This window comes from Hyperoodon ampullatus (assembly GCF_949752795.1).
Source record: "Hyperoodon ampullatus genome assembly, chromosome: 16".
NCBI classification, from domain to species: Eukaryota; Metazoa; Chordata; class Mammalia; order Artiodactyla; family Ziphiidae; genus Hyperoodon; species Hyperoodon ampullatus.
The window spans coordinates 54,506,524-54,526,201 of NC_136929.1; the positions used below are offsets into that span (position 1 = coordinate 54,506,524).

Genomic DNA, 19,678 nt, shown 5'->3' on the forward strand with positions numbered 1-19,678 from the left:
ACTCCCAGTCAAATGCATTCCAGGGAGCAGTTTGAAATCCCTGATCTAGGCAAAATGATATTTAAAGTTACATTTTCAATTTGTGGTGGAATTGTCTATACTGGAGATATATCAGAGCTACATTTAATTTTTAATGCTTTGTTTAAGAACTAGGATTCTCTCATCTTGCTTAATCTTTACAAGACCAATATCAAGGAGCTTATCTCCTATATTTTCTTCTAGTAGTTTTAAAGTGTTACATCTAAGTCTTTAATCCATTTTGAGTTAATTTTGGTGTGTGGTATAAGGTAAAGGTCCAGTTTTATTCCTTTGCATATGACTGTTCAGATTTTCTGTTCCCAATAAACACCATTTATTGAAGAGATTATCCTTTCCCTCACTGTATATTCTCTATTCCTTTGTTGTAAATCAATTGACCGTATATGTATGGGTTTATTTCTAGGCTCTGTTCTGTACCATTAATCTATGTGTCTTTTTATGCCAGTACCATACTGTTTGATTACTAGAGCATTTGTAATATATTGATAGATTGAAATCAGGAAGTTTGATGCCTGCAGCTTTGTTCTTCTTTCTCAAGATTCCTTTGGTTATTCAGGATCTTTTGTGGTTGGTTCCATACAAATTTTAGGAATTTTTGTTCTATTTCTGTGACAAATGCCTTTGGAATTTTGATATAAGTTGCATGGAATCTGTATAGTGCTTTGGATAGTATGGGCATTTTTAAAAAATTACTTCTTCCAATCCATGAGCACAGAATATCTTTGCATTTTTTTGTGTCTTCAGTTTCTTTCATCAGTGTCTTCTGGTTTTCAGTGTACAGGTCTTTCACCTCCTTGGTTAAATTTATTCTTCGGTATTTTATTATTTTTGATGCAATTTTAAATGGGTTTGTTTTCTTGATTTTCTGATAGTTTGTTATTAGTATATAGAAACAATAAATTATTGTAGATTGATTTTACAGCCTGCAACTTTACTGAATTTGTTGATTAGTTCTAACAGTTTTTTTGGTGTAGTCTTTAGGGTGTTTTATAGGTAATATCATGTCATCTGCAAATAATGACAGTTTTACTTCTTCCTTTCTCATTTGGATGCCTTTTATTTCTTTTTCTTGACTAATTGCTCTGACAAGGACTTCCAATGCTATGTTGAATAAAGGTGGTGAGAGTGGGCAACTTTGTCTTGTTTCTGATCTTAGAGGAAAAGCTTTTAGCTTTTCATCATTGAGTATAATGTTAGCTGTGGGCTTTTCATATATGGTCTTTATTATGTTGAGGTTCGTCCCCTCTATACCAACCTTGTCAAGAGTTTTTATCATTAATGGATATTGAATTTTCTCAAATGCTTCTTCTACATCTATTGAAATGACTATGTGTTTTTATCCTTCGTTTTGTTACTGTGGTATATATCACATTGAATGACTTTCAGATGTTGAACCATCCTTGCATTCCTGGAATAAATCCCACTTAATCATGGTATATGATCCTTTTAATGTATTGTTGAATTAGATTTGGTAACATTTGTTGAGAATTTTTGCATTTGTGATCATCAGGGATATTGGACTGTATTTTTCTTTTCTTGTAGTGTCCTTGTCTGGTTTTGGTATCAGGGTAATGCTAGCCTCATAAAATGAGTTTGGAAGTGTTTCCTCCTCTTCCAAGTTTTGGAAGAGTTTAAGGATTGGTGTTAATTATTCTTTAAATGTTTGGTAGAATTTAGTGACGACATCTGGTCCTGGACTTTTCTTTGTTGGAAGTTTTCTGATTGATGATTCAGTCTCATTAGTAGTAACTGGTCTGTTCATATTTTCTATGATTCAGTCTTGGTAGATGCTTTGTTTCTAGGAATTTATCCATTTATTTCTCCTAGGGTGTCCAATTTGTTATTGTATAGTACAGTTCACAGTAGTCTCTTATCCTTTGTATTTCTGTGGCATCATTTGTAATCTCTCCATTTTCATTTCTGATTTTACTTGAGTCCTCTATTTTCTTGGTGATCTAGCTAGTGGTTTGTCTGTTTTGTATATATTCTCAAAAAACTAGATCTTAGTTTCATTGATTTTTGGTTTTTTTGGTCTTTTTTGTCTCTATTTCATTTATTTTCACGGTGATCTTTATTTTCCTTCTACTAATTTTGGGATTAGTTTGTTCTTTTTATACTTCCCTGAGGTATAAAGTTAGGTTGTTTCTCTGAGTTCTTTTTTCCCCCCTGAATGTACGCTTTTATGACTATAATTCCTCTTAGAAATGCTTTGGCTTCATCCCATAAGTTTTGGTAGGTTGTTCATTTGTCTCAAGATATTTTTTGATTTCTCTTTTGACTTGCTTTTTGACTTGACTTATTTATTTTATTTATAGAAGAATGTTTATATGCTTATGTAACAATTGATAGTGTATTTTAACATGTTTGATGATCTGTTATTTAACCCCAGGAGATTAGAAGTAGCAAGTAACTGGCAAGTAATAGCTAGAGACTAGAACACTGGCAGAACTGAGGATTGACTGACAGCAAGGAAGGCAGTGTTCAAAACAGACAGAAGAAGTTAAAAATGGATAGCATTTTATGACCATTTAGGAGAAGGGCAAGCAAACCTCTGCAGACCTTGAGAGTTTCTTTGCACTTAATTGTTACTCACTATAACGCTTTTTGAGTCATTCAAGATATGCTAGATTAGATTATTTATACCCCATTTTTTAAAAAGTAAGAAATGTAATACATTTTCATAAGCATTCTTTATGTTCATGATAATAACTACTATTCTTTGAACACTAACTGTATGTCAGGTCATGCTCATCCTTTTGCTTATATAATCTAACTTTTCCTTAAAATAATCCTAGGAGGTATGCTTATGAGAAAATTTTGCTTGTGAGAAAATTATAAGTCAGAGAGTTCAAGTAAGCAAGACAAAGTGTTTTTTTTGTTTGTTTTTGCCGCACCACATGGCATGTGGGATCTTGGTTCCCCCACCAGGGATCGAACCTGCGTCCCCTGAAGAGGAAGTACGGAGTCTTAACCACTGGACCACCAGGGAAATCCCAAGACAAAGTTTTATAGATTATGAGTGATGGATTTAAACCTGTGTCTGAATATCTCTAAAAGTTCCTGCATTTAGCCCCTACAGTGTGGTTCATCCATATAGATTATTTTGAGTTTCACAGCAACCACTGTGTACTTTGAGTCAGCTACTGTTATTTCCATTTGAGGCCCAGAAAAGCAGCTTAGATAAGCTAGTATAAATATTAAGTTGGAACACCAGGATCTTGTTATTATTAGTGTTAATTTTTTTCCTTACCTGGAAAATGTACTAGAGAGAAGGAGTTCCAGTACTGGATAAATTAGATTTTGCAGGAATAATTTTAGGTTTATTTAACTTTCTCCTTTAATTTTTGTTTAGAGCATAGGCTCTAACAGCCAAGCTTTTCCCATAGGCTTCTCACAAAGCTAAAGAAATTATGAGCTATGAAGGGTTTTGAGATGTTCTGTTGAAAGATAATAATAGTAAAAGCTAACTACTATGGAACATTTGCTATACACCAGGCACTGCTGTAGCACTTTGTTGGCATCAACTGATTTAATCCTTGTAATTGCTCTATATGAGGACTATGTTGTTTCTAGCCCTGTTTCACAATGAAGAAACTGAAGCTCAGAGAGGGTAAAAAATTTGACCAAGGCTACCCCATCTTTCATGGCAGTGCTGGGATTAAAATCCTGAAGTCTGGTAGCCCTAGAGTTCAAATACCTGTTTGTTACATTATATATACTGCCTTCCCCTCAAAGAGCTTGAAGCATAAATTTTCAAACTCACAGTAGTAGTCTACAGGCTATGATTCTCCTATCCTATATATTATGTATATGTTTTTTTTTAATTGAGAATAAGGACTGAAGGAAAGTACATGCAGCATTGAATATGATTTATTTTGATGGTTGGTAGAATGAAGTGACAAGCTGTAATTTCATATTTATCCACAAGATGGTGAAATTCTCATTAGTTTTTAATTTCTTAAAACTCATATAAACCATTAATTTATAATCTGCATTTGACACTATTTGTTACAAGCACTTTAATTTCTTTTTACAGCCCATCTGCCGGCAAGGCCAAGATTAGAGCAGCTCACAGGAGAATCATGATTTTGAATCACCCAGATAAAGGTAGGTAAAATTCCTGTTATATAGCTGAAATGGAAATTTATGTGTCACACGTGTTGTGATTTTTCTTATAAATAAATGAGCCTCTAGACTGGGGTTCAGTGACCCACCGAAGTGATGCATTTATAGTTATCAGTTTTGGAAAACTTAGTTAGCGATTTCTATATATGAGTATCTAACCCCTGTTTGAGGCTCCTAGCATTTTTTAATCTTTTTTTAAAAAATATTTATTTATTTTACTTATTTATTTTCTTTATTTTTTTGGGTGCATCAGGTCTTAGTTGTGGCATGCAGGGTCTTTTGTTGTGGTGCGCGGGATCTTCTTTGGGGCACGCGGGCTTCTTTCTAGTTGTGGCGGTTGGGCTCCAGGGCACGTGGGCTCTGTAGTTGTGGCGCACAGGCTCTCTGTCGAGGCACATGAGCTCAGTAGCTGTGGTGTGTGGGCTTAGTTGCCCCGCAGCATGTGGAATCTTAGTTCCCCGACCAGGGATTGAACCCATGTCCCCTGCATTGGAAGGTGGATTCTTTACTGCTGGAGTACCAGGGAAGTCCCGAGGCTCCTAGCATTTTGATGGAGAAAGAAAAAACATGGATTGTGGACTCTTTGACTGTATTAACTGATTTGGGCATCATGAATTACATTTGTTTAACCTTACACATAAAAGTACAAGACTTAGAGGATATTCTCTAAATCTCTTAATGTAGTATGTCACAGATGATTCTGAATTTCTTAATTTTATTCTGGAAGGCTCTGAGGCTGAGCTATTTTTTTTTAACTGGCCAGGTTTTCAATGTAGATTTATCTTACAGAAAGACAATTATTATAACTTTAACTGCCCTACAGCTGCTTGAGAGAGAAAGCCCATATGTTTTTCACTGTTTCTGCTCTAAAATAACAGATGGCAGAAGGTTACACTGTATTTCAGAGGTCAGAAGTGGGGGAGTAGGGGGGGCAGAGAGGATTCTTGGATTCTTACAGACTTTCAGGTTTCTAATTAGTTTGAAAAAACTTAGAAACAGAGTTTGGATTTCTACCCATCCTGACTCTAAAATCAGGCATTCTTCTTCAGCTTTCTCACTGAATTACTTACTATAAAAATTCTTGGGCCTCCCTGGTGGCGCAGTGGTTGAGAGTCCGCCTGCTGATGCAGGGGATACGGGTTCGTGCCCCGGTCTGGGAGGATCCCATATGCCGCGGAGCGGCTGGGCCCGTGAGCCATGGCCGCTGAGCCTGCGCATCCGGAGCCTGTGCTCCGCAACGGGAGAGGCCGCAACAGTGAGAGGCCCGCGTACCGCAAAAAAAAAAAAAAAAAAAAAAAAAAAAAAAAAAAAAAAAAAAAAATTCTTTTCACTAAATACCATCTCCTTTGGTTTTTGCGCTTGCTATTCTTTAGTGTGAATAAACAAGAGAATAAACTTTGAAAAGAGGTTTTGCTTAAAATTTCTAAACAGCTTCAACAGTTACTAAAAGAGCCGTTCAACTAATTTACTTCGCATTGTGGGCTTTCAGAGTAATTGACTCAGAAAGAAATGTGTTTAAATGGTTCTGATGAACCTAGGGGCAGGACAGGAATAAAGACACAGACATAGAGAATGGACTTGAGGACACGGGGAGGGGGAAGGGTAAGCTGGGACGAAGTGAGAAAGTGGCATGGACATATATACACTACCAAACATAAAATAGATAGCTAGTGGGAAGCAGCCACATGGCACAGGGAGATCAGCTCGGTGCTTTGTGACCACCTAGGGGGGTGGGATAGGGAGGGTGGGAGGGAGACACAAGAGGGAGGAGATATGGGGATGTTGTAGAGTAATTATACTCCAATAAAGATATTAAAGAAAGGGAGGGAGGGAGGGAGGGAATAAAGATATTAAAGAAAGGTAGGAAGGGAGGAAGTAAGGAAGGAAGGGAGTGAGGGAGGGAGGGAGGGATGGAGAGGGAGGGAGGGAGGAGTTTATCAAGTGTATGCTCTTCTCTCGTTGATTGCAGTGGGATCAAGCACTCATGTATTTCAGATGATTGACAAGTTGTTGATTGTGTCTACTGGCAAGGAAGTGAGCTCTAAGATGTGTCTAAAAGAATATATATTTTTAGATACCTTTAGTAAAATATAGAAAATGTTTATATATGTTATGAGCCAGTAGTGTTTAAAGAATTACTTGATTTATTCTGAGATTGTATATTTATCAGAATTGGGGTTGTTGGCTGCCCTTAGTGTGCTTACTAGTATCCTCTAGTCTGGCCTTGCATTGGTGGCAGAGTGGGAGGGAATGGATCCGGAAGTAGGAGCCAGCATTCTTCTTCTTCATCTTCTGCCTTTTAGCTAGCAGCATGGCCTTGAACACTCCCCTAACCTCTCCAAATGTCAATGTTATCATCTACAAAATGAAAGGATTTATTTCTAAAGCTTTTTTTATATGATATATAATGTAATACTTTTATATACCTATTCAATTAGTTAAGAACCCACCCGTACCTTGTATTTCTATTCGGATCACATTTTTAACCTAAGAAAGATGCTTTTAATCAACAGTTGTCAACAACAAATGTGACAACTATAGACATCTTGTCCATATAATTGCTCATTCACCCAAAATTTTATAATATTTGGAGTTTCAGAGAGTTCATAGACTTCTTAAAACCCATCCATATTCTCATAGTTAAGAACTCCTGCTCTAGTACAAGTATGATGATTTAAGGAATATTGCAACTACTTGAGGGGAAAAAATTCATGTTTGATGGAGTTGGGAGATGATAGCTCATAAATCTGGAAATTATCTCTTGAGAAGGAAGGTTGTTTTGTTTCGCTTCATTTTTAACGGGAAGAAGATAATGGATTTTGTTGTTGTTATTTATTTTCACAATGGTTTATATTTTCTGATTTCTAACTCTACAGTAGTTATATTTAGATAAGGGTATTCCTCACCTGGTACAATCTGTCTCTATAAGAAGATAATAGATTTTAAATGAAAATGTCTGTCCTTGCAGAGAAAAAGCCAGGAATATTTGGGGAAGTATGAGAACGGGCAACTCTCAATTTTGCCTGCTCTTTTTACAATTCTTTACCGTATTTACTTGGCCAGGTCACCACTGAGTGTTATTTACAGGTGGTTGCAAACACTTGACTCCTCCATCCAGTGCTTCTGAAATTCATGCATATTCTTTCTCTCACCACCCCACCCCCACGTGACTTTTCTCTTGGTTTTGCTACCAGCTGGTAAAACAAAGCAGAACTTCAAATGTGTGATCAAGATAACTTGTTACATATTTCATTATTAGCTTGTGCAAAGAAAGTGACACCAGAAAATTAGGTGTGGGAAATAACTGGAAATAAATTTTTTGTAACCAGTTTTAAATGAGCATTCAGATGTGCTTTGGTAAAAAGTAAATTTTGGGGAAAAAAAAAGTAAATTTTGCCTTTTTTTTTAGTGAGATAAAAGGTTAATGCAGTAAAAATGTCTCAGCTCTTTGATCTAGTGCTTTTAGAATATCTTTTAGCTTATACTTTTTTAAATTACTGGAGAAAACGATTAGTTGTAATGAAGTCAGTAGTTTGATATTAATGCCTAATGAAAATAGGAAGACAGACTAGGTAAGTTTGAAAAACTATAGAACCTCAGAGATCTCTCATAGACTGTCTAATCCAGTGCTTCTCAAAGTGTAGTTTGCCTGTTCATACCAGGCCAGTTTGTTACCTGTGTGCAACAAATCAAAAACTGAAATCAAAAGTAAGCATTCAGAAATCTTTATAGCCATTTGACATTGCTGTGACATCCAAGAAAATTTTTTAAAAAGTGCTTCACCATAGTTTGAGGACACTGATCTAATCAATGCTGCCTACTAAATCTTTCTGCTCCATCCTGGGAAAAATGCCCTGTTAGCTTTCCTTAAAGATATTTAGTGATGGAGAGCTTCCTGCTTTGCAAAGCAGTGCTCTGATAGGCAGCAGTAACTACTAAAAAGTTCTTCCTTACACTTAGCTGAAATCTGCCTGCCGCAGCACATTCTCAGTCTTTTTTCCATGTATGTCCCCTTTCAATAAACATATAATGCTCTCTCTTCTTTAATAGTATTTAAATCAAAATTAAATTAAATATTGGGATTAAAAACAAGTCAAAGTAATTATACTGTTGAATGGGTTTTCCTTAATTACCCTTATTGTAAAAGAAGCCAAATTTAACATGAAGCCCTGGTAATAATATATTACAACTTATTACAATATACTGCATTTAAAAGGTGTATTTCAAACATTTAGTAAAAGGAAGATATGATCACTAAGAGTCAACATGGAATCACTAAGAAAAAGTGATGCCTAATTAGCTCAATTTCCTTTTTGATAGATGTACTAGACTATTATTTGTTTTAGAGGGCTCATCTTTCATTTCCCTTCATTTCAACATTTTAATTAGATTTAAGACTTTGTATAAGATAATTTTGTTTTCTCACATATTAATTTTCCTTGATAAGTGGTGAGATATTTAAAAGTAAAGAACATGGCTTGGGCTTACCTGGTGGCGCAGTGGTTGAGGGTCCTCCTGCCGATGCAGGGGACGCGGGTTCATGCCCCGGTCCAGGAGGATCCCACATACCGTGGAGCGGCTGGGCCCATGAGCCATGGCCGCTGAGCCTGTGTGTCCAGAGCCTGTGCTCTGCAGTGGGAGAGGCCACAACAGTGAGAGGCCCGGGTACCGCCAAAAAAAAAAAAAAAAAGTAAAGAACACGGCTTATTTATCTTTAGAACCTATGTGTTTGACATTTAATAAATTCTAATTTTTTTCATGAGTGAATGAATAAGCAAATCAATAAAAAGAAGGCATACAAATAAATGCACAGGTAAAATGGTGTTGTGAAAATGAATATATAATGATCATATCAAAATTTTAAAAGACTTATTAGCTTGATGTGAAATGACCTGAAACTATTCTTTTATTCATTCAGAAATTATTTATTCAACTTCTACAAGGTGTCAGAACGTTGTGCTAATAAATCTTGGGATTTAAACTGTAAAACAGGGCGGGTTTTCCCTGGTGGCGCAGTGGTTAAGAATCCGCCTGCCAATGCAGGGGTGTCACGGGTTCGAGCCCTGGCCCGGGAAGATCCCACATGCTGTGGAGCAACTAAGTTCGTGTGCCACAACTACTGAGCCTGTGTGCCACAACTACTGAAGCCCACACACCTAGAGCCCGTGCTCCTCAACAAGAGAAGCCACCGCAATGAGAAGCCTGCGCGCCGCAATGAAGACCCAATACAGCCAAAAATAAATAAAAATAAAATAAATAAATTTAAAAAAAAACCCAAAACTGTAAAACAGGGCAACTAGATCCTTGTCCTCGTGGAACATACATTCTAGTGGAGGGACAGACAAGAAACAAGTAAACCTATTTCAAATTGCAATAAGTGCAATAAAGGGCACAATGGCCTGAGATTATAGAATACGGGAAAGAGGCAACTTTACATGGGATGATTGGGGAGGCCTTTCTGAGGAGGTCTAAGGGATGAAAAGAAGCTAGCCATGTGAAGAGTGGTTGGAAAGTTAAGGAACTAGCATGTTCCTAGGAGGAAAGAACTTATTGTGCTTAAGGGAGAAAACTAGTGTGATAGGGGTGTAATAAGCAAGGGGAGAAGCTGCATGAGATGAGGTGGTGCCCAGAGTTTGAAAACAGTCTGCTTTATGGTAATGAAACACTATAGGTTTTGTATAATATTAATATTCCGTAAGATGTCACAGAAAAACCCGAATGACCCAATATTTGGGTCATTTTTGGCCGACCCAATATTTGAACTTTATTCTAAATAGAGTGGGAAGTTACTGTCAGGTTTTAAGCAGTAGAGTGATGTAATTCGATTTCCTTTTTTTAAAGAGATTATGTTTCTCCTCAATCTCTTTTTATTTTTAGGTTCTCTTTGTATTGAAGTAGAAAATACAGGCAGAAAAGTTCACATCATAATATGTATCTAAATAAATTTTTACAAACATACTCATATAAACAGCCCCCAGATCAAGGACGAAAACATCACCATACCCCTAAAAGTTATGGGGTACTTTCAAGACCCCTTTCAGTCTACCTCAACCTTAAAAGGAACCACTATCTTGATGTGTATATCATAGGTTAGCTTTGTCTCTTTTTTTTTTTTTTTTTTTTCGGTACGCGGGCCTCTCACTGTTGTGGCCTCTCCCGTTGCGGAGCACAGGCTCCAGACGCGCAGGCTCAGCGGCCATGGCTCACGGGCCCAGCCGCTCCGCAGCGTGTGGGATCTTCTTGGACCGGGGCACGAACCCGTGTTTCCTGCATCAGCAGGCGGACTCTCAACCACTGCGCCACCAGGAAAGCCCTAGCTTTGTCTCTTGAATGTCTAGTCATTTGCATCTGGCTGCTTTGGGTCAACATTATCTTTGTGCAATTCATCCATATTGTAATGTGGAGCAGTCATTTGTTCATTCTCATTGATGTATAGCAGCCTTAGCAAGGCGTGCACTGTGGACCCCCAGGGGTTCCTAATACTCCTCTAGGAACTTATTTTCTCCCTTTTCAGGCCTTCTTTGGGTATACAAGGTAATTATTTTTTTGAATGCCATGTATTTTGTATGAAAGCAACAGTTTTCAAACTTTTTCGTCTCAGACCAAAAAGTGTGTCAGTGGAAATGATCAACTAGAGAAATCGATGAATTAGAAGAGATTAAATTTAAATTCAACAGGGTTAAATGTAATGTTCTTTTAGGTCCCCCAAATCAATTTTGTAAATATAGGGTAGAGACTTGGCAGTGTTACAAATGAAAAAGAGCCATGGGGGTATATTTGATCTTAAAGGCTATAAGTTTCAACGGTGTAAAAGCCACTAGAAATAAGCCAGTGCATTCTTAAGCTGCATTAAAGGGCACACAGTATCTGTATTATGAGACTGAATATTACCACAATCTTCTGTACTTGTCACTCACTTTTTCAACTAATATTTATTACCCAGCTGTACTGAGCTGAAGTTAGATCTTGTCCAGAACTTTGTGTCCCTTTCTGGATGCTAGGTTTTGGAAGACATGGACAAACGAAGTAGTGTTCAGAGGAAGCCAAACAGGATGTTGAGGAGCTGGAAGCAGTGTCATATGAGTAGTCATTCACTCATTCAACAAAACAGAATATAGCAGAAGTAACATTGTATGAATTCTGAGTCTAGGCCTCAAGAAGCTTTGCAGCTTCAGCCGTTCCCCTCTTAGAACCTGGAGACTACCATGTGAAGAAGACCAGGTTGGTCTATGCCTCCTGAAGGATAAAAGGCCAAGTTGAGAGTAAGGACTAGCCATCCCAGGTGAAGTCCCAGTGAGGCCACCCTGTACCATCCAGCCTAGCTAACCTGACCCAGCTCAGAAGAACTGCCCAGCTAATCCATGGAATAGTGAGGGGGAAAAAAATATTGTTGTTGTTAGCCACTAAGTTTTGGGAGTAGTTAGGCAGAAAAGGCTAGTATGAAAAATGTCACATGATAATAAGAGCTTTTAAGAAAAATGAAGCAGAGTGGGGGAGGGGTAGAGGTCAGCAGCTGGAGAGGAGGCAGCTGCAGTATTACTTATATCATCTTAAAATTCTCTGTAAGGGGATGATATTTGAGCAAAGACCTGAGGGAGTAGGAAGTCATGCAGAAATCTTAAGAAGAGTATTTTAGGCAGAAGGACCATCAAGTGCAAAGGTCTTGGAATGAGAACATACTGTGTATTTCTGGAATTGTAAGGAGACTGGCTAGAGTGTAGTGAGAAGGAGAAAAGTGGTAGGAAATATGATTGGAGAGAACATCCAGGGACAGATGATGACGTAGCTGGAGAGCTAATGCTAAGAACTTTGGCTTTTACCTTTAAGTGTAATGGGAATGATATGATCTGATTTACAATATCAGAAAGTCTGCTTTGGCAGCTATGGAGAAAAGATAGCTATAGGATGTCAAGAGGGGAAGCAAGGAAGTTAGTAGAGAAAATTGTTACCAAAGAAAGAATGACGTTGATTTACACTATGGGTTTTGTAACGAAGGAGGTAAAGAATGGTCCAATTCAGGATATATTTTGAAGATAAGGCCAACAAAGCTCATGGATTGGGGGTACTAAAAATGAAGAAGGGTAACTCCTAGGTTTTTGGGTGAAGGAATAATAAATAAGAAGCCTTGCTATCGTGAGAAAATTGGAGGACTTCTATGCAATATCTAATACTTAAAATGTTGCATGAATATGTGAAGTCTCTCTTCTGTGCCTTTATGGAGGCAGAATTATGTTCACTTAGAAGAAACTATGAGCAGTGGAGATTGGACCTCTATAAGGAAGACTGTGCTTGTAGTTGGAGCTATCCTAGTTCCCCTTCATGAGATATCAGTCAACTAGTAATTAATTACAAGTACGTACTGGGAGCTAGGCGCTGTTCTAGGCACTGGAGCTACAGCAGTGGAAAAAGTGACGTTCAAGCAAAGCAGTAAAGGTAATCTGAGATCCCAAACTGTTGGAGGACAGTTTGTTGGTGATGTAATAGGAGGTATTGATGTATTGTGTAATAGGTAAGAACCCTTTAAGACTCTTCCAGCCCTAGGTTTCTGTGATTCTCTATAAGGGTCTGATAAACTGAATCAGACTCAAAGTATTCTTCAGAGCCTTCTATCTGTTGTTTTTTTTTTTTAAACAGCTATATTGAGATAGAATTCATGTACCATATGATTCATCCATTTAAAGTGTACAATTCAGTAGTTTTTGGTATATTTACAGATGTGTACCACCATTACCACAGTCAATTTTAGAACATTTTCATCACCTCAGAAGGAAACTTTATCATCCTTTAGCTCCACCGCACCCCATCTCCCAATCCTCAGTTCTGTTCCATTGATCTGTATGTTTGTCTTTGGTGCCAGTACCACACTGTCTTGATAACCTTTGCCTTGTAAGAAGTTTTAATTTTTTGAAGTGTGACTCCTCTTACTTTATTCTTTTTTATAGGATTGTTTTGGCTATTCTGGGTCCCTTGCAATTTCATGTGAATTTTAGAATCAGCTTGTCAGTTTTTACAAACAAGTCAACTGGAATTCTCATAGAGATTGTGTTGAATCTGTAAGTCAGCTTAGGGAGTATTGCCATCTTAACATTAAATCTACTGATCCATGGACGTGGGATATTTTCCATTTATTTAGATCTTCTTTAATTTCTTTCACCAATATTTTATAGTTCTAAAGTGTTTTATTCTTTTTGATACTGTTGTGAATAGAATTATTTTCTTTTTTTAAATTATATTTTATTTATTTATTTATTTTTGGCTGCATTGGGTCTTCGTTGCTGCGCACGGGCTTTCTCTAGTTGCTCCAAGTGAGGGCTACTCTCTGTTGCGGTGCTCGGGCTTTTCATTGTGGTGGCTTCTCTTGTTGCGGAGCCTGGGCTCTAGGCACACGGGCTTCAGTAGTTGTGGCTCTCAGGCTCAGTAGTTGTGTCTTGAGGGCTGTAGAGTGCAGGCTCAGTAGTTGTGGCTCACGGGCTCTAGAGTGCGGGCTCATTAGTTGTGGCTCACGGGCTTAGTTGCTCCGTGGCATATAGGACCTTCCCGGACCAGGGCTCGAACCCAGTCCCCTGCACTGGCAGGTGGATTCTAAACCACTGGGCCACCAGGGAAGTCCCTAGAATTATTTTCTTAATTTCATTTTTGAATTGTTCATTGTGAATGTACAGGAATATCATTGATTTTTATATATTGATCTTATATCCTTCAACCTTGCTGAACTTGTTTATTCCAGTAGTTTTTTTGGTAAGTTCAGTAGGGTTTTCTATATATAAAACTATGTCATCTGTGAATAGAGTTTTTTTTACTTCTTCCTTTCCAATCTGGATGCAATTTATTTCTTCTCCTTACCTAATTTCCCTGACTAGAAGCTCAGCACAATGTTGAGAAGAAGTTGTAAGCAGGGACATTCTTGTCTTGGTTCTGATCTTATGGAAAAGCACCCAATCTTTCCCCCATTAAGTGGGGTATTAGCTGTGGCTTTTTCATAGATGCCCTTTGTCAGGTTAAGAAGTTACTTTCTATTCTTAGTTTGTTGAGTGTTTTTATCATGAAATGATGTTGGATTGTGTCAAATGCTTTTTCTGCACGTATTCAGGTTATTATGTTATTTTTGTTTTTTGCTTTTTATTCTGTTGATGTAGTGGGTTACATTAATTGATTTTTGGCTGTTAAACCAATCTTTCATCCCTGGGATAAATCCCACTTAGTCATGGTGTACAAAATTTTTTAGTATGTTGCTGGATTCAGTTTGCTAGTATTTTGTTGAGTTTTTTGTATTCACATTCATAAGAAATATTGATCTATAGTTTTCTTGTGATGTCTTTGTTTGGTTTGTTATCAAGATAATATGGGCCTTGTAAAATGAGTTAGGAAGCATTCCCTCCCCTTCTGTAAACCATCTAGACCTGGGTTTTCTTTGCATAGTTTTTTGATTACTGATTCAGTCTCTTCACTTGTAATAGATCTGTTCAGATTATCCATTTTTTCTTCAGACAGTTTCAGTAATTTGTGTCTTTTGAGGAATTTGTCTAATTTTATATATGTTTTCTAATTTGTTGAAATAGTTATTTATAGTACTCCTTTATAATTACTTTTATTTCTGCAAGGTATGATAGTAATGTCCTCTCTTTGATTTCTGATTCTAGTAATTTGAATCTGTTTTCTCTTTTTCTTGGTCAGACAAGCTAAAAGTTTGTTTTGCTAATCAACAAGCTAAGGACTTCTTTTCAAAGAACTATCTTTTGGGCTGGTTGATTTTCCCTTTTATTTTTCTATTCTCTCTTTCATGAATTTTTGTTTTAATTTTTACTATTTCCTTTCTGCTTCCTGCTTTAGGTTTAGTTTGCTCTTCTCTTTCCAGTGTCTTAAGGCTGATGTTTAGGTTAGTGATTTGAGATCTTTTTTTCTTTTCTTTTTTATTTAATTTAATTTATTCATTCATTCATTCATTCATTTATTTATTTTGGCTGCGTCGGGTGTTAGTTGAGGCAGGCAGGATCTTCGTTGCAGCATGTGGGGTCTTTTGTTGTGGTGCGCAGGCTTCTTCATTGCAGCGCATGGGCTTTTCTCTAGTTGTGGCGTGCGGGTTTTCTCTCTCTAGTTGTGGTGCACAGGGTCCAGGGCTCATGGGCTCTGTAGTTGTGACGTGTGGGCTCTGGAGCACGTGGGCTCTGTAGTTTTGCAGTGCTCGAGCTCAGTAGTTGCGGCGTGCAGCTTAGCTGCCCTGTGGCATGTGGGAACCTAGTTCCCGGACCAGGGATCGAACCCACATCCCCTGCATCGGAAGGCAGATTCTTTGCCACTGGACCACCAGGGAAGTCCCTAGATCTTTTTTCTTTTTTAACCCAGGAACTTACAACTATAATTGCTCTCTAAGCACTACTTAAGCTATGGCCTGTAAGTATTTATTTCCCAAATTTGACCTTGCTATTGATTTCTAATTTTATTCAATTGTGGTTGGAGAACATAATGTATTGTTTCTATCCTTTTAATTTATGGATGTTTGTTTTATGGCCTATCATATGGTTTCTCCTAGAAAATGTTCCATGTGCACTTATGTATATTCTGTTGTTGGGTGGAGTGTTCTGTAGATGTCTGTTAGGTCCAGTTGGTTTTAAGTGTTGTCCAGGTCTTCTGCTTCCTTGTTGATCTTCTGTCTAGTTCTATCCATTATTGAAAGTGGGGCATTAGTCCTTATTGTTGAATTGTCTGTTTCTCTGTTCATTCTTCTTAGTTTTTGTTTCATATATTTTGGTGCTCTGTTGTTAAGAGCATACATATTTATAGTAACACTTTTTTGTTCTAAACTCTATTTTGTCTCATGAGTATAGCCATTCTTGTTTGTCTGTGGTTGGTGTTTCATGATACATCTTTTTCCATCCTTTTACTTTCAATCTATTTGTGTTTTTGAATCTAAAGTCTGTCTCCTGTAAACAGCCTTTAGTTGGGTCATGTTTTTTTTAATCCAACCCGACAACCTAATGACAGATTGGATAGTTTATTCCATTCACATGTAATTTTATTATTGATATAGTTGGATTTATGTCTACATTTGCTCTTTTTAAAAATTTTATTTATTTATATGCTGCATTGGGTCTTTGTTGCTGTGTGTGGGCTTTCTCTAGTTGCAGTGAGCGGGGGCTACTCTTTGTTGCAATGCACAGGCTTCTCATTGCAGTGGCTTCTGTTGTTGTGGAACATGGGCTCTAGGTGCGTGGGCTTTGGTAGTTGTGCTGCGTGGGCTTAATAGTTGTGGCACACAGGCTCTAGAGTGCAGGCTCAGTAGTTGTGCTTCACGGGCTTAGTTGCCCTGTGGCATGTGGGATCTTCCTGGACCAGGGCTTGAACCCGGGTCCCCTGCATTGGCAGGCAGATTCTTAACCACTGTGCCACCAGGGAAGTCCCTGCATTTGCTTTTTGTTTTCCATGTCATGTCTTTTTTACCCCTCTGTTAGTCTTCCTTTATTGCTTTCTTTTGCACTGAATATTTTCTAATGTAGCATTTTGATTTTATTATTTCATTATTTTTGAGGGTTTTTAAAAGTGATTGCTCTAGGGTTTACCATATACATCTTAATTTCTCAGAATCAGCTTCAGATTTATACTAGCTTAACTCTTATAATATATATGGAAATATTACTTCTATATAGCTCTATTCCCATTTTCCCCCTTTTGTGGTATTATTGTTATACACATAACATCTACTAATGTTACAAGCTGAACAGTACAGTGTTAGAATCATTACTGTCTGCTGTTATTTTCTTAATCTATAACAGCTTTGCTCCTATACACCTTTGTGCTATTACTAGCATGTGTATTATGCATGTATTATATTTCTGTGTTACAGACCAAACAGTACATTTTATGCATTTTTTTATAGTTACCTTTTCAATCAGTTAAGAGAAGAAAGCAAAATAGGCATTTATATTGTCTTTTATAATTACACAGTTACATTTACTAGTGCTCTTTGTATATGTAAATTCAGATTACCATCTGAGGTCACTTTCTTTCAGCCTAAAGAATTTCCTTTAGTATTTCTTCTAAAGTGGATCGGTTAACAATAAATTCTTTCAGTTTTTGATTATCTAGGATAATGTTTATTTCACCTTCATTTCTGAATAACAGCTTTGCTGAATGTATAGCATTCTTGGTCAACAGTTTTTTCTTTGAGGACTTTATGTTATACCACTGCCTTCCTGGCCTCCATTGTTTCTGCTAAGTTAGCTTTTTATGTTATTGGGTTCCTTTATAAGTGTGACATTGTCTTTCTCTTGCTACTGTTAAAAGATAAACTGAGGCATATTAAAAAATTTAAGAGTTCGTTTGAGCAAAAATTGATTTGAATTGGGCAGCACCAAACCGAAAGTGGTTAGGAGCCCTCTAGTGGAAAGATTTTTATAGAGAAGAGGCAAAATCAAACTTGATTGGCTGTAGCGTAAGCACTTGCTTTACTTGGAAAAGTCTATTTGGCCGTTGGTGATTAGTTGTCCTCAGGTTTTAATTTCTTAATGTTGAGAGATTTATAGCCTTAGGTTTTAGTTTGATTATGTAGTCTACTAAGGCATTAAAGCCACCTCAGTCTAATGGCCTCATTTTTTAATTAATTTATTGCTACCTTCTATATTTTCTCCTTGTCTTTGACTTTTAGCATTTTTTAATGATGTGTGTTTTAGGCCTTATTAAATTTATCCTACTTGGAGTTTGTTGAGCTTCTTGGATGTGTAGGTTATTGTTTTTCAATAAACTTGGGAAGTTTTTAGCCAGTATATCTTTACAGATTTTTTTTCTCCTTTCCTGTCCTGGTACTCCCATTTCATGTATTTTTATGGATTTTATGATGTCCCACATTTCTCTGAGGCTCTGTTTTTTTTCTCCTTCATCCCCTTTTCTCTCTGATCTTCAGTTTGCATAATCGCCATCATTGTATCTTCAAGTTTGCTCATTCTGTCTTATGCCAGTTCACATCTACTCTTGAGCCCCTCTAGTGATTTGTTTGTTTGTTTGTTAATTTTAGTTCTGTGAATGTATAATGACTACTTTGGAGTCCTTTTCCATAAATCCAGCACTTGGTCCCTCTCAGAGGTGGTTTCTGTTGCTCCTTTTTTCCTGATGTGTGTGTGGGTCATACTGTCATACTTGCCTGTTCCTTTACATGCCTTGAACTATCTTGTTGGAAACTGAATATTTTAGATTATGTATTATAGCAGCTCTGGGTATTGGTTTGCCACCCCCCACCCCCCAGGCTAGCTTGTTGTTATTATTTGTTTATTAACTGGCTGGATGATTTTAGTGAAGTAGCCAGAGGTCTTCTCGGCTTGCCTCTCCTGGTGTGAAACCACCATGCCTTGTGGGCTGGGAAAAGAGCTGTTGAGGTCCCAGTATTTATTCTGAGGGAGCCGTGTCCACGGTAGAGCCTCTGTTCCACTGCTTTCCTGTGACTGAGCCTCAGCACCAGGCAACTGGGAGTAGGAAGAGAAATACGAAGGTCCACCCTGCTCCTCCCAGAAAGAAAGCCCTCTGTCCAGGAGCTGGGGAGAGGTGGAGGCCTGTGTTCCTGCTAGAGCAGTCCAGCATGGAGTCTCTGCCTTGCTGAGCTGGGAGGGGCATAGGAGGGAGCCCTTTACCACAGGTTCCTGCCTTTCCTACTGACTTCTCACAGATCTTCTCTAGTAGATTTTTCTTCTTTCTCTTTGTTTTTAAGACAGTTTTTAGAGGTTTCAAATGGTTGGGGGTTATTATATAGTTTTCACCAGTTTCACTGGGGAGCAGATCAGTGGAACTCCTCTGAAGTTCAGAGAAGTGAGTCTCCTATGTGTTTCTATGTGATTTTAACATCTTTCTTTTGAGAAGGGTGGGTGGCTTTTAAGAACCCTTCAAATCAGAAGATGGCAATACTTCTTACTTCTGTCTTACAGATTTGGGATGTAGACATTCATAGGTTTTAACGAGAGTTAAGGAATATATGGATCTGCATAAGGAAGACCCAAGGGAAAAAGGAACTTATATATTCTTAATCCTCACATTGGTGTACTTTCTGTGAAACTCACAGTAGTAATAAATTATACAGGCATACCTCAAAGATACTAGGTTCAGTTCCAGACCACTCCAATAAAGTAAATATTGCAATAAAGCAAGTCACACGAATATTTTGGTTTCCCAGTACATACAAAAGTTATGTTTACACTATACTGTTGTTTGTTAAGTGTGAAATAGCATTATGTTTAAAAAACAATGTATGTTCATACCTTAATTAAAAAATAAACCTGTTGTAAAAATGGCACTGATAGACTTACTTGACACAGGGTTGCTGCAAACCTTCAATTTGTAAAAGACTCAGTATCTACAAAGTGCAATAAAACAAAGCATGAGAAAACAAGGTATGCCTGTACCTAACTTTGTAACAATTGTTAGTTGTAGAATATTTGCTTATTTTCTCTTGTGCTGGTTAGGATTGTTTTACCCAGATGTTTTGCAGATATTTATTTTTAAAGCACCCACTCGTAACACACTTGTTTATCCT

At 37.5% G+C, this 19,678-nt stretch overlaps 1 protein-coding gene across 1 annotated transcript in view; it reads left to right on the plus strand.

Annotated features, from left to right (window-relative positions):
* DNAJC15 (DnaJ heat shock protein family (Hsp40) member C15) overlaps positions 1 to 19,678 on the plus strand; it is a 66,673-nt gene that overhangs the window by 41,722 nt on the left and 5,273 nt on the right. Inside the window, exon 5 of the mRNA XM_079721854.1 lies at positions 4,076 to 4,146. Coding sequence (XP_079577980.1) covers positions 4,076 to 4,146 — 71 coding nt within the window. The remainder of the gene's footprint in view (positions 1 to 4,075; positions 4,147 to 19,678) is intronic.